Genomic DNA, 13,939 nt, shown 5'->3' on the forward strand with positions numbered 1-13,939 from the left:
GAAGGAAACTTATTAGCAGCACAGCATGTGTGGGGGCAGCAGTGGCCTGCAGAAAACCAACCTAATGCTGCAAACACTACCAGGGTGTAGTGCTTACCTGCAGAAAATAGTTCCATAGATTTCAGTGGGACTATTCACAGCAGTAAGTATTACACCTGGTATTTGATGGACTAGGCCCACTGTTTGTAGCTTTTTCTTAAGGTAAAACAGCTAAGGAAGAAAAGGTCTTTTTTTGACTCAAAGGCTTGGTTATTCATTAGTGCTCAAAAGAGTGCCTAAAAGTCATTCTGTTATCTCAGATTACCCCAGAAATGACTAGCAGGAGACCGATTTACAGTTATTTGTCTATTCAATAGCCACAAATCAGGTAGGAAAATCTTTTCAGCATGCAAAACTAGTTACTGTATAACTCTGGTCTATTGTTTTTTCATTAAGTGCAGACAATGTGCTCTGTGCTGTACAGGACAAAGAAAAAAATCAGTTGGTACCTTAATAACCTTACAGTCTAGTCTTACATTAAAGTTCAGTTATGAACACAAAAGATTAAGGTTATAACGATGTCTCCATAGCTACATGCAGCTATCAGAACAATTATACCACTCCTGAACCAGTTTGTTCTTTGCTCTTCATACACATTTATACTATACAATGAAACATCCACCTCATGGGAAGTTCGATGCCACACTATTTCTATATTTAGACTATGACTAACTTATAAAACACTAGCTCAATATACCTTTGACACCATTTATCATATCTGAAAGATAATGAGGCTCATTAAAATCTGTATTTGTAATATTTATTGCAGTGTGGTAATAACGTTACAGTTCAGTATCAATGGTGTGCAGTGTATAATGCATCTGGAAATTGTTATTAAAACAGATAGCTTAATTAAGGTCCACCACTCATGGTAAAACCCTTATTCCAAAAATAACATTTAAAATGTTATTCTTTTGATACACACACAAGTATTGATACATACACAATATTCATAACACCCATTATAAAAAAATCACCAAAAACACGCTTTACAAACATTCAAACCTCCAGAACAAGTTGTTTTACATTCATGAACATTTACTCCAACAGAACACTCTCAAGAACTATACTCTTAAATTCTGGACTGATCAAAAACACAATAGAAACATTCAAAAAATCAAGATTTTTAAAAAATTATATTTAGCTTTTTTAAGTTTAGCAATAATATATTTTCTAAATCACAGTTTTAATAAACTACCTCACTATATCATGCTTGCATTATACATTATCTGTGGGCATAGTTATCAAATAACCACATTACAAAGTCCATAGATGATATAGTAGCTGACAGCATTCGGTTTAGTTTCTTCCTGCTTCCAGGACAATTTCCTCCAATCCAACACAGCTAGGATGGTTGGTTACAGACTGGACATAGCAGTTTAATAACCCCACCTCCTTTCCCAGCACACTCTTCAACTCATAACTCTGTAGTGATAAAGGCATGTTGATTAAACAAACAGTACTGTACGTTCTGTTCACACAACTCAGAGATAGAGTGTAAGGTCCTCTTCCAGTGTACAACATTTTTACTGCTCAAAAAGGAAGCTAAACAAAATAAGATGGTGAAATGCTGCTACAAAGAATGTACTTAGTCTGATAAACGAATTAGATTTTCAATAATTTTAGAAATAAAACAATTCCCAGCAGTCGCAGTTAGAATGGATCTCACGGTCAGGCTCTTAAAACTGCAGTAGGTATAATGGCTACTGCAATCTAGCACCCAGTCCATGAAAGCATAACCAATTGCTTCTTTATATAGCTTTCTTGGACACCCAAGGATTTTGCATGTGATAGGGCACTGTGTGTGTGCATGGTCTGTAAGAAGGTAACCAAAGAAAAAAATCCCATTAGAAATAAAACCTTAAAACAAAACCAAAAAAAACTTTACACCTGTTCCTGTACTGTCCTACATATATAGTTATAATAATTTGCATTTATATAGCTTTTTCTGTTTAAGGATCACAATATAGCTTAATACTAATTGTGCCTCAACATTTCTGTGGGGTAAGTACTACTATATTCATTTTATAGTGTGGTACACTAAGGTATAACGGTTAGGTGATTTGTCCAAGGTTACACAGAAAGATGGTAGAACCAGGATTAGAAAATAGGAGTAGTGGCTGTTCGAACCAGGCTTGAAAAGACATTTTTATTTGAAGCCCACACTAACTTTGGCAAAAATTACAATTTGAAGTGATATTTCTTATGCTTAGTCTTTCCCTAAATGTGTTTTCTTTTTAAAATAACACTGCAGTTTGAATTAGTGCAGTATAGGGGGGTGGAGTGGGGTGGGGGGAAGTTATCACTGGATTTCAACTAGAAGGAAAAAAAAAACCCTCCAAACAGCAAGTTTTCGGGTGTAATCTTTCTGGATAACTGGCAAATATTCTTAAGACTTAAAGCATGAAAATGAGTTTCTTTGGGTTTTGTTTGTTTTAGTTAACTAACCCAACTCACTCAAAAAAGGGCTACATTATTTTGTCATACTTTCCAAACAAAAAATAGTTAATGGAAAGAAGCTTGTGTCAAATGACATTTGAATAGACTTCGGAATTGAGTGTGCAAGTACTCTATCAAACACTGGCTTTGTATTCAAGAGTTGCAGGAAGATTATTAATCATTTTAAAAACGGTCTTCTATAAACCATAAGTCTATTAGCTTACATATACTAAAGTATCTACAATATAAAAGAGCAGGAAACAATTCACTGCAAAATAATTTTAAGAAAAACTTTCCACTTAAAATATTCCTTATAAATCAAATTAATACAGTGTATTGTGTTAGTGACAACTAAACATACCATATAAAACACAAGACAAGCAAATAGGGCTATACTGATGATATCTCAGACCAAGAGAGTAACCACTTGATGACTGTCTTATAGCGCATGGTTGCTTGTGTTTCATGTATCTGTGGTTTGATTTATTTGGGTTCCAATAAAACAATTTATTATATATTTTACAGGTTTTTTTCGTGCTGCTTCCTATGATGAAACTTCAGTGACAGTTACTTGAGAGCAATTGGGTCTGGGTGTTAGAAGAAAGAACTAGCGGGCCAGGACTCTTGGTTTTGTCACTGACTTGCACTAAGTGCCCATCTGTAAATAAGTGTACTGTCAGGGTGTAGTGAGACTCTGTTTTTTCCTAAGCATTCCCAGATTCCCAAATGAAAGATGCTATATAAGAACAAAGTATTCTTAGCATGTTTACATACAGCTCAGAACAGCTACTGTCCACTTTGGAACTCTGCCTCTAAACTAAAATTCAAGAAATTTCAATTTCTTTATTTATCTTATGTATACCTACCCCATCCTCACTGGATGATGACATCAGGACAGAAGAAATTGTTTTTTGTAGCAGCTGCAATAAGAAAGTGAAAGGAGGACAAGACAAAAATCATATTTATGTGTAACATTCACTTTCCATGTTAAAAGTGAAAACTAGTATCTTGAGACTAGAAATGTCTGTCCAATGTTTTACAATGCAGTTGACTGACAAAACCAAAAGACCTAAGAGTAATACTGAAAAAGAACTTCAGGATGCGAGTCAAAACACCCATATTTCCTTTAAGCTATGGCCTAAAGTTGGCTCATTGAAGAATACTTTTAGGGATATTAGATAGGGTGGGATCTGAGTTACCCAGGAAAGAATTTTCTGTAGTATCTGGCTGATGAATCTTGCCCATATGCTCAGGGTTTAGCTGATCGCCACATTTGGGGTCAGGAAGGAATTTTCCTCCAGGGCAGATTGGAAGAGGCTCTGGAGGTTTTTCGCCTTCCTCTGTAGCATGGAGCACGGGTCACTTGCTGGAGGATTCTCTGCTCCTTGAAGTCTTTAAACCACGATTTGAGGACTTCAATAGCTCAGACATAGGTGAGAGGTTTTTTTGCAGGAGTGGTGGGTGAAATTCTCTGGCCTGCATTGTGCAGGAGGTCAGACTAGATGATCATAATGGTCCCTTCTTACCTAAATATCTATGAATCTATGAATACATGTGCATGGCTCATTACTTCCTAAGGGCCCAATCCAGTCAAGTTCTTCAATGGGAGTTGTTGGTGCTCAGCACCTTGTAGGAAGTGCTCAGCATTTTGTGGGATGAAGCTCTTAAGAGTGAACTCAAGGGGTGTTTTACCTGAGTAAGGACTGCAGGATTAGACCCTTAATCTCCATTTCAGTACCACATTAATTTTAGGATTTTCTTTTTGTTGTATTAACAAAGTTATCATTTTTCTTCCATCAGGGGCTGCATAGAAAATTGTGTCTCAGAGCACCTGATATCAACACACCTACCCTCAATATACTGGATACAATTAGCACTTTTATTATCTACACTCACCTTTACTTTCACAGTACAATGAGGTCGGGATGGACAGTGCAGAAAGACTTCCAGTTGCATTTTGAGAACTGGTAAAATTACTGTTTGGGAGCACAGGCTGCAGTAATATGATCCCCTGAAACATATGTGAACAAATAGTGATGGAAGAGACATATGAAAGACAAGTATCAGTCATCAGATCAGAGGGCAAATAAGTAAACGATGTACTGATTTTGGCCCTGATTCAGCGAAGTACTCAAGCATGCTTAAGTCTCATTGATTTATCACATGAATAAAATTAAGCACATGGTTAAATGCTTTGCTGAACTGGGGTTTTATGGAATAAATTTACATTACATTATTAGCTAAATAACAGCAAAACTTCCTTCAAATGATAGGGTCTGATCCATTGGAAAACACACACAGAGGCACTACTAATAACATACTTAAAAAAACCTACCAAAATATAGGGCAATCTTTGTATTTTCGGCTTGCGGTTTTTCAGGGGAAATTATATATAACACAGTACACAGTGAATTTTTTTAAATTTTTGTTGTAAATATTCCTTTATCCCTTTAACTGTAAATTACCAGAATCTGGAATCAAAATAACTCTATCCCTCTTTATGTATCTTGTCACTAGAAGACATCCTTTTTTTCTTCCCTTTACACTATGCCTACAGCATTATTGTCTTGTGCTGTCATCCCATCAAGGTCTTTAAAACTATGCAAGATGAGACTAGGTAAGTACTTAGATGGTAGACTTCCCAAGAACTTTCTGGTGGGAAGTAGCATTGGTAATTCAGCTGCTAGAATTTGTGCTGAGAGGTAGCATTTGTAATTTAATTGGTAGAGTTCTTCCTGAGCCAGTGCTGAACCAATGTCCCAGGATGCAGTTGCCCCAGTGTCCCTTTCAACATAACAGATACCCTTTGCTTCGAGCCCTGAAAGGTTCTGAGAAATCAGACTTGACAGCTGTGATCTATTTGTAGAAAAGTGTCATTTTTATTCAGGTTATAAACTTAACAGGCCTGATTCTCCTCTCATTTACATTAATGTAAAAGAAGGAGTAACACAGAAGTTAACTAATACATACCAGTAAAAAGTGAGAGACGTACTATATCCATACCAGTTTGAGGTAACCTACAAAAATATATCATAGCAAACTCATACCATTTTGAGGAAGACCTACTTGTGTCTTCCTTAATAGGTGAATCTTACCCTTACTGGTTGTGTCATTCCATCAGCAATAAAAATCCTGCAGTTTTGTCCCTCTCCCTCCCAACTCCCCCGTGTAGCTGTTGTGGGAGAATACAGACAGACAACTTTGTAGGAATGAGTGTACCACATATGGCTGCATCTGCACAAAAAAACCCTTGGTACATCAAGCACCACACTGATTCTTACCTATCCTGTGGATGCTGCTCCAGTTTTCCATTGCCACATCTGTTACATGTGGGCCAAGAGAAGGCAGTGCTCTCGTTAACTCCAGAGACGGTGCCTAAAAAAACAATGAAATTCTCACAAAGGTATAATATATGATGGTGAATACAACTACCCAGGGAGGGAGTTCTCCAGGTGAAGGAGGAGCGACTACCTGACCCTTGGGTGAGTTTGTTGTCTTTGTTAGCATGCTTGCTGCTTGACTGAAGTATATAGTGTGGTCTGTTTGTTAGGGGTGCCATGTGCTGAGCCAAGCAGCCTGCTAGGCAAGGCTGAGAACTTCTTAACAAGGCTTTGATCCCTAAGCCCTTTAACACCCATTAACCATTAACTCAGTAAGAAAGGGGGCTTAAAAAGCCAGCTCCTAAGTGACTAGAAGAGCTAGCGAAAAAGGAGCAGCTAATGGGAGTTTTGTAAGGGAGTGGGAGAACTAGATACACCTGATTAACATTCTCTAAACTTAGGGCAATAACTACCTACGCTCTTCCCCCCCCCCCCCCAAAAAAAAAGAGACAGACAAAACCAAACAAAAAGCTGCAGGAGTAAAAAGAATGCAGGCAAAGTCCAGCAGCAGAGTGGGGGTTATCCAGTTTACTACACTGAATGCAGCATGTATGATTACCTGCCTTGGGAGCAGGTGGCATGTGTGTGCATAGGTGCTCGAAGTAGAGGTGCTGGGGGTGCTGCCACACCCCCTAGCTTGAAGTGGTTTCCATCATATACAGGGTTTACAGTTTGGTTCAGTGGCTCTCAGCACCCCCACTATACAAATTGTTCCAACATTCCTGTATGTGTGCATACACTGCAAGGAGCTCATGGCCTCAGAGACCAAGTACAGGCTCTGGAGACCAGAGTGGCTCAACTGGAGGAGCTAAGGGAGACAGAAAGGTACATAGATAAGACTTTCCGGGACATGGTAGAGTGGTCCCACTGACAGCTTCTGTGCTGCTGAGGACTGAAGTCTCAGGGAAGAAGAATATCAAAGTAGGGCAAAGGAAACGGTCCCATAGTTGGGACCCTCCCCCAAGATGATGTCATGGTCTCCCTTCACACTGAGGATACCTCTTCAGGGGAGAGAATCCCAGTTATTACAAAGAAACAGGTAATAGTAATGGGAGCTGATAATCAGAAATACAGAAAGCTGGGTTTGTGATGACCAGGAGAACCGCATGGTGAATTGCCTGCTGGGTGTGAAGGTTGCGGATCTCTCGAGACATCTAGACAGGCTTATGTGCAGTGCTGGGGAGAAGCGGCTGGTCATGGTACATGTAGATACCAATGACATAGGGAAAGGTAGGAAAGAGGTCCTGGATGCCAAATTGAGGCTCCTAGGTTAGAGATTGACCCAGGACCAGGACTTCAGTTCTCTGAAATGCTTCCTGTTCCATGCAAAGGGCCAGATAGACAAGCAGAAGTGCAGGGTCTCAATGCAGGGATGAGATGATGATATAAGAGTTTAGATTTATTAGGCACTGGGAAACCTTTTGGTAGAGCAAGAGCCTAAACAGGAAGGATGGGCTCCACCTAAGCCAAAACAGTACCAGATTGCTGGCATGTAAAATTAAAAACGTTGCAGAGCAAGGGCTGGGAGAAAGCTGACAGGTGTGGAGGAGCACATGGTTCAGATAAAGACATCCCTTAGGGAAGGATCTATTAATAGAGATTCTCTATATCCTAGTGAGGAGAGGATGGAAGTTGGTAAAGTACAGATAGGAAATGAAGAGAAATGAAAGAAGCATCCCATTTAATTATATCACGTAATGGCAGACAGCTAAAAGTGACAAATTTTATAAATGCTTGTATACAAATGCTAGCAGTCTAAATACTCAGAGGGGTGAAATTGAGTGCCTGATATTAAATGAGAATATTGATATAACAGGCATTTCAGAAACTTGGTGGAATGATGATAATCGATGGGACATGGTAATGCCAGGGTACAAAGTATATAAGAATGACAGATTAGGTCATACTGGTGGGGGAGTGGCATTATACATGAAAGAAAGCAGAGTCAAATGTAGTGAAAATCTTAAATGAATCAAATTGTACCATAGAATCTTTATGGATAAAAATTCCATGCTTGAATAATAAGAATATAGCCGTAGGAATATACTGCTGACCATCTGATCAGGATGGTGATGGTGACTGTGAAATACTCTGGAAAATTAGAGAGGATATAAAAATAGAAAACTCAATAATGGGGGATTTCAACTATCCTCACATTGATTGGGTACATGTTACCTCGGGATGGGAAGCAGAGATAAAGTTTCTTGACATCATAAATGACTGTTCCTTAGAGCAGCTAGTCCTGGAACCCAAAAGAGGGGCAATTCTTGATATAGTCCTAAGTGGAGCACAGGAGCTGATCCAACAGGTGAATTTAGCTGAACCGCTTGGTAATAGTAATTTACAGGCTGGTAAGACTAATTTCAGTACCAGGCAAATTGGTTAAAACTACAGTAAAGAACAGAATTATCAGACACATAGATGAAAAAATTTGTTGAGGGAAGAGTCAACATCGCTTTTGTAGAAGGAAATCATGCCTCACCAATCTATTAGAATCCTTTGAGGGGTTCAAAAAACACGTGGACCAGGGTGATCCAACAGATATAGTGTAGTTGGACTTTCAGAAAGCTTCTAGCAAACAGAGACTAGAGGCACCATCCCTGCCCATGCTAGCTAATAGAAGCTGGGAGTGGACGACAGGGGATGGATTACTCAAAGACTGCCTGTTCTGTTTATTCCCTCTGAAGCACCTGGCAGTGGTCACTGTCTGAAGACAGGATACTGGGCTATATGAACCATTGGTCTGACTTAGTAAAGGCATTCTTATGTTCTCATTACTTCATTGTTTTCAGTTTAATAATTCCTCTTCTTTCTTTGCAGATGAACATCTGACAGCAGGCAATGGCTTTCCAATCATCAACAAAGTGGGCAAATGAAGAAAAAAATCTGACAATACAATTATGAGTCCTTCATTTTAATGTCAGGGTGCATCAGAAATTCAAATACTTCAAAAAAGTATTTAAATCTCCATTTCTTTCATTTAAAACTAAAGCTCCAAGCAGATTTTTTTTTACCCTTTGCTGTTTCCATGGCAGAGAAGAATGATTGCTTAGTATTCTAGACCAGAAAATTTCATACTGATATTTAGGAAATGCTAGATAATCAGGAAATGCTAGATAATCAGAAGATAGAGGCTGCTTTTTAAAAACAACTCAATAGGTTGAATACTATAAATAACAGAATTACACTTGATTTACACTGATGTAACAGATTAACATCTGGCCCATAAAATTAACGGTTTGATCAGGGAGAAGATGCTAGATATATTCAGGATCATCATTAATGCACTCCCAACTAATGACAATATGGGAAGCCATTAAGGAGATTTAGAATAATGATAATATGCTGAGATGACGAGTTAGAATTATGAGTAGACCATTCTGTGTCCATAAACATTTCTGAATGGCACGATCTGGGACAACTGCAAGTGACAAATTACATTAAATCAACCTGTAGTTGATATGGCAAAGGCACTGACTAGTAATTCCAGATTTTTTTGAGCAAGTCTCTCAATTTTACAATACATCCAATACAATAAAATAAAATCCTAGAGAGACAAAGAGGTGGCAACACATTTACTTTCCCATAATAAAAACATTACTGAAAGGACAGGCAGGAAAGAGGGGGAGATACACTGCATGCAATTAGGACAAACCAACAAAACTTTGATTTTCAGTTTAATTAAATTTGAAGAAATCCAAGAGCAGACACCAAGAAGGCAATCATTGAATTCTGAAGTAGCATATACGTGGCTTGAACGAATGGCTCAAAAGATCTGACAGTTAAGTATATAAGCAAAGAAAACACAGACTTCTGATAAAAAGTGAATTTCAAGGGCAGTGAACAGATGCTGAAGAGCAATCTGTAACATGTAAGCAGAGACCCTCAGGCATGACACAGCATGAAGTAAGTGGATAACTTTTTCATCCATTCTTCTTTTGTTTTTGTGATGAAAATTAATTTAAATATTTATAATGCATTGGGGAGGGGGATGTGCAAGATGTATTTAATTAGAATTTGTTATTACAAGATTTTACACAAACTTGCCACAGTATATGAGTGCCTCTTTTCTGAATGGAGGAAGGATAGTCATGCATTTTTAAAGTACATCTCTGCCCTCACTTCTTTCACCAGAATTTTTTTAAAGTTATTTTTAAATTGTCCTTATTTTGATAGCTCAGTTTCTTCTCCCTCAATCTTCTGATTTATTTTCGTCTTTTGTATAGTATTCCAGATACTTTATTTAGCACCAGCAGTATGTAATCCAAATAATCAGAAAGAAAATAGATAACAAATTTTATTGACTATATTACCCAAAGTGTTGAGGTTCGCTCTTACTTGGATGAAGAGGTGAACTCCCCAGTGAAACCATCAAAGATGATAGCAAAAGGGGAGTACCAAGCCAAGTGAAAGCAGTGGCAGACACACTAATCAGGTGACAATCACAGATGTCCCACAACATAAAATGGTATGCAGAATCTAAACAGGTTTAAATGCTGTACAGAATTACTAAGTCCATAGTTTTTCCTCAACTTCAAGCAGTTTTAGACTCTGGCCCTAAGCTCTCTCTTTTTAAAGGACCCATTGGTAGCTGTAATTTGACTTTGAGACATGTCTTATATTTCTTTGGACTGCTGCTGTCATCAGCATGAAGAGACTGAGAATGGCTTATCTGGGCTGCATCTGGAAAATTAGAAACTGGTCACTAATGGGAATGAGAGCTGGTGGCTAAAGGAAGTGTGCTGACTAAAAGGTCCAAAATCAATGGGTATGAAGTTTTCTTCAGCTTGTCACATTGATTAACGAGTGGGTAGAATGTCTGGTCAATTGACTATTTAGGAATAGGCAGGGTGGTAATTATCATCATTCGAGCAGTTCATCAGTACATCTGGAAACAGTGCCTCTTGGAGAGGGGCTTAAATATGAAGACATCAAGTGTCAAAATCAGAAGATCATATCTGAATCATTCACTGAAAAAAATACTGTTAACCAGTTAATCCTCCCACAAAGCATATGTGGAATGAACTACCAGAACGCTCTCATATGAACAGTTGGACCTAATAAGAAATAGTAACAATCTTATGCTCTTATCAAATACAAATGGAGAAGCTGCAAGCATTTCAGGAAAGATACACCTCCTTCGTTAATCATTTCACCAAATAAATTTGTTACTACAAGAACAACCGCGCTACACAATCATTTACCATTCATCCACTAGAAAGATTCAAAGAGGAAGTAGCCAAACAAACTACAAAGCAGTGAAAATCCATTTTAAACGCTGTAAACTATTAGTTACTATGTGAAAATACAAAGAAGAGAGATTATCTATAGACAGAGCTAGCTCTGCCTATAATAGGAGAAGATACTTTACATTCTGCATTAGAACAAAAGGACCCAGGAGACTATTAATAAAATAACAGGTTTCAAAGTAGCAGCCATGTTAGTCTGTATTCGTAAAAAGAAAAGGAGTACTTGTGGCACCTTAGAGACTAACCAATTTATTTGAGCATAAGCTTTCGTGAGCTACAGCTCACTGAATGCATCCAATGAAGTGAGCTGTAGCTCACGGAAGTTTATGCTCAAATAAATTGGTTAGTCTCTAAGATGCCACAAGTACTCCTTTTCTTTTTAATAATAGTTACCCTAAGTGAAAGTAACTGTAAAATCAAACAGGGTGAATGCCAGAGGAAGTTCCATAAAACACATCTGCTCAGATCGCCAGCAGCACAACTCCCTCTTTCTTCCTTAATCCTTCCTTCACAACTAAGGAAGAGCAGGAGCTGAGGGGTTTTTTTGTGTACCTTGAGCATTAAAAATAGTTCTTCATTTTTACAATTATGTGCTTTAACTTGTACAGGAACATGAGGTGGATTTTTTCTCCTCTAGATGAAGGGGATGGCGGGGGAGGCATCTTGCACTGATTGTGTGTACATGCACGCACACACAGGCAATGAATGGGAACACTGACCATGCAGAGCTCAGATGGGCAACGGTGTGCAGGGGAAAAGACTTCCACAGCAACATGTGCAAGTGAAAGGCAATGAAAACCCAGGAAGAGATATAAACCTGACTGTCCTAATGACACACAGCAACTGCCTCTGAAGTCCCCCCCCCCTTTTTTTTCTTCTTCAATACACTGTTTTATTCAAGGGACCTAAACACTTAAAATGAACACAAATAGTTAGAAACATTCATTTAAAAAAATGCTGTACCAACCTCTTATGGTACAAATGGAATTGGCCTGTGTTGTAGAATCCAGTTCATCTAGTCTGACAGGGCTAGTCAGCTCACTAAAGTCAGCCTCGGCAGCCGGGTACAAAAGGGGCTTTTGTAACGAGAGAACGGTACGTTCAACACAAATAATCCTACCTGCCAACAAAGACATTTCAATTTATTACAGTAACAAGGAAAAAGGTGACCGCATTGTCATGGCCAATAAAGACAATGCTTTCTGCCAGTTACTAACCAGATAGATGGATTATTTCAGATTTCCTCCACAACAACATATTTGGTTTTTGAATGAAATACATATTATGCTCCTGGTGAGTTCAGTGCCTTCTGAGCAAAAAGATTTTGCTAAGTCAGATTTTTAAAAGGAGAGAGATTCAAATTCAATTCAAATAGGATTGTTATTTATTCACTGGAAGCATGTGGTTTTTGTCTGTTGTTTAATCAAATAACTTTGTACTTCTCTTAGAGGTGTTTTTATTTGTTTAAATCTGTCCCGAGGCAAGGCACATGTAGTACTTTACTCTCCAAAGCAGGAATTGCCCAAACTGTTACTCACCTGCACCTAAATGCCACATCTCATTTGCATAATATGGACCAGATTTCAACTCCTAAGGGTAAACAGATTGTTCAATGGATTTGGTAACAGGACATGGAGCCTTTCATAAGTAGGTCAATGGCTCAAACCCAGGCTGGATTGATGGTGACTGAAAGTCACTAATATCTGACGTCTTATGTGAAATCAATTTGGTGTTCTCATTGTATTTCCTGGTGGACAAATATGCACATCCTAAGATTGTCACAACTATTGGCACTAAACTGGCTCGCTAATTGGGTGCCTTGAAAGAGAGGCCAAAGAATGAATGGGCATAGAAATGGAACTATCTTCCCATAGATGACTATATGGTCATTGAAGAGCTACACTGAAAAGGCAGTGTGGGGCAGCTTGCAATGCCTCTGGCTGTAGGGAAATAGAGGTGTCAGGTCTCTGGTTGTCATTAACCCTACTCCTTCTAGGGGCAGTAAATTCAGTTAACAATGTAAAAGAATGAAAAAAAAATTATTGAAAACAACAGTTACAATTCCCCCTTCCCCAGATATTGGGTCCCAGCTTACAATGCTTCATCTTGATCTGGGTGTTTTAGAGTCTCACAAGGTTGAATGTCTATAATAAAGGTTTGAATGCCCATGGGTCACAGTTAATTTATTTTGGCCCCTGTACTATGAACAAACAGCTTACCATTTCCTCGTAAAGCATCCTTGAAGAAGATAACACAGTGGGAAGCATTGGTGAGTGCCTCCATTACTTTCTGATCAAGAACACATGATGAAGCAAAATATACAGGTACAGTCTTTGGAGTTCCACCGTTGCCTTTAGCCCCGCTCTGCAGTGTGAAGTCGGTCACAAATAACCAAAACTCCCTTTGACCCACAAAAACACTACATTTTACCTAGGGTTTGAAAAAGAAAGGGCAAAACATTTTCATTTAATTATAATACAATTTGATTCAACTAATAGCAGAACTGAAGACTAAAACACCTCCATCTTCTCATAACAAACAAAACTCACTGAGACCATGATGTTTAGAGTTTGGACAGGAAGAGAAGTGAGGGTTAGGACAGGATTAGTTAACATGTGTTAACCCTTTCGCTGGCACAGATTCAGATTAACATCTTTTATCTTAATTTAGCTGGTCGACCTGAGTGGGGAGTCTGGGGTTACCTCAACCAGCTAGTGTTATAATACAATTTGCTCCATCCACACTAGAGTTTTAAAATATATTAGTTAAAATGTGTTAGCTAGCAACATTTTAAAAATACACCTTTTATGCCAGTCTGGACAAGGCCTTGTA

The 13,939-nt window shown here is 38.5% G+C and overlaps 1 protein-coding gene across 5 annotated transcripts in view; it reads right to left on the bottom strand.

Moving 5' to 3' along the window:
• Positions 1 to 777: 777 nt before the first annotated feature.
• SPIDR (scaffold protein involved in DNA repair) overlaps positions 778 to 13,939 on the bottom strand; it is a 335,489-nt gene continuing 322,327 nt past the window's right edge. For all 5 annotated transcript variants that reach the window (XM_073331247.2, XM_073331245.2, XM_073331244.2 and 2 more), the window contains 6 exons: positions 13,327 to 13,537; positions 12,075 to 12,227; positions 5,760 to 5,853; positions 4,375 to 4,489; positions 3,345 to 3,398; positions 778 to 1,464 (listed from right to left, as the gene is read on the bottom strand). In XM_073331247.2, coding sequence (XP_073187348.1) covers positions 1,339 to 1,464; positions 3,345 to 3,398; positions 4,375 to 4,489; positions 5,760 to 5,853; positions 12,075 to 12,227; positions 13,327 to 13,537 — 753 coding nt within the window. In that variant the 3' untranslated portion in view covers positions 778 to 1,338. The remainder of the gene's footprint in view (positions 1,465 to 3,344; positions 3,399 to 4,374; positions 4,490 to 5,759; positions 5,854 to 12,074; positions 12,228 to 13,326; positions 13,538 to 13,939) is intronic.

The sequence above is a fragment of the Lepidochelys kempii genome, chromosome 2 (genome assembly GCF_965140285.1).
Source record: "Lepidochelys kempii isolate rLepKem1 chromosome 2, rLepKem1.hap1, whole genome shotgun sequence".
NCBI classification, from domain to species: domain Eukaryota; kingdom Metazoa; phylum Chordata; order Testudines; family Cheloniidae; genus Lepidochelys; species Lepidochelys kempii.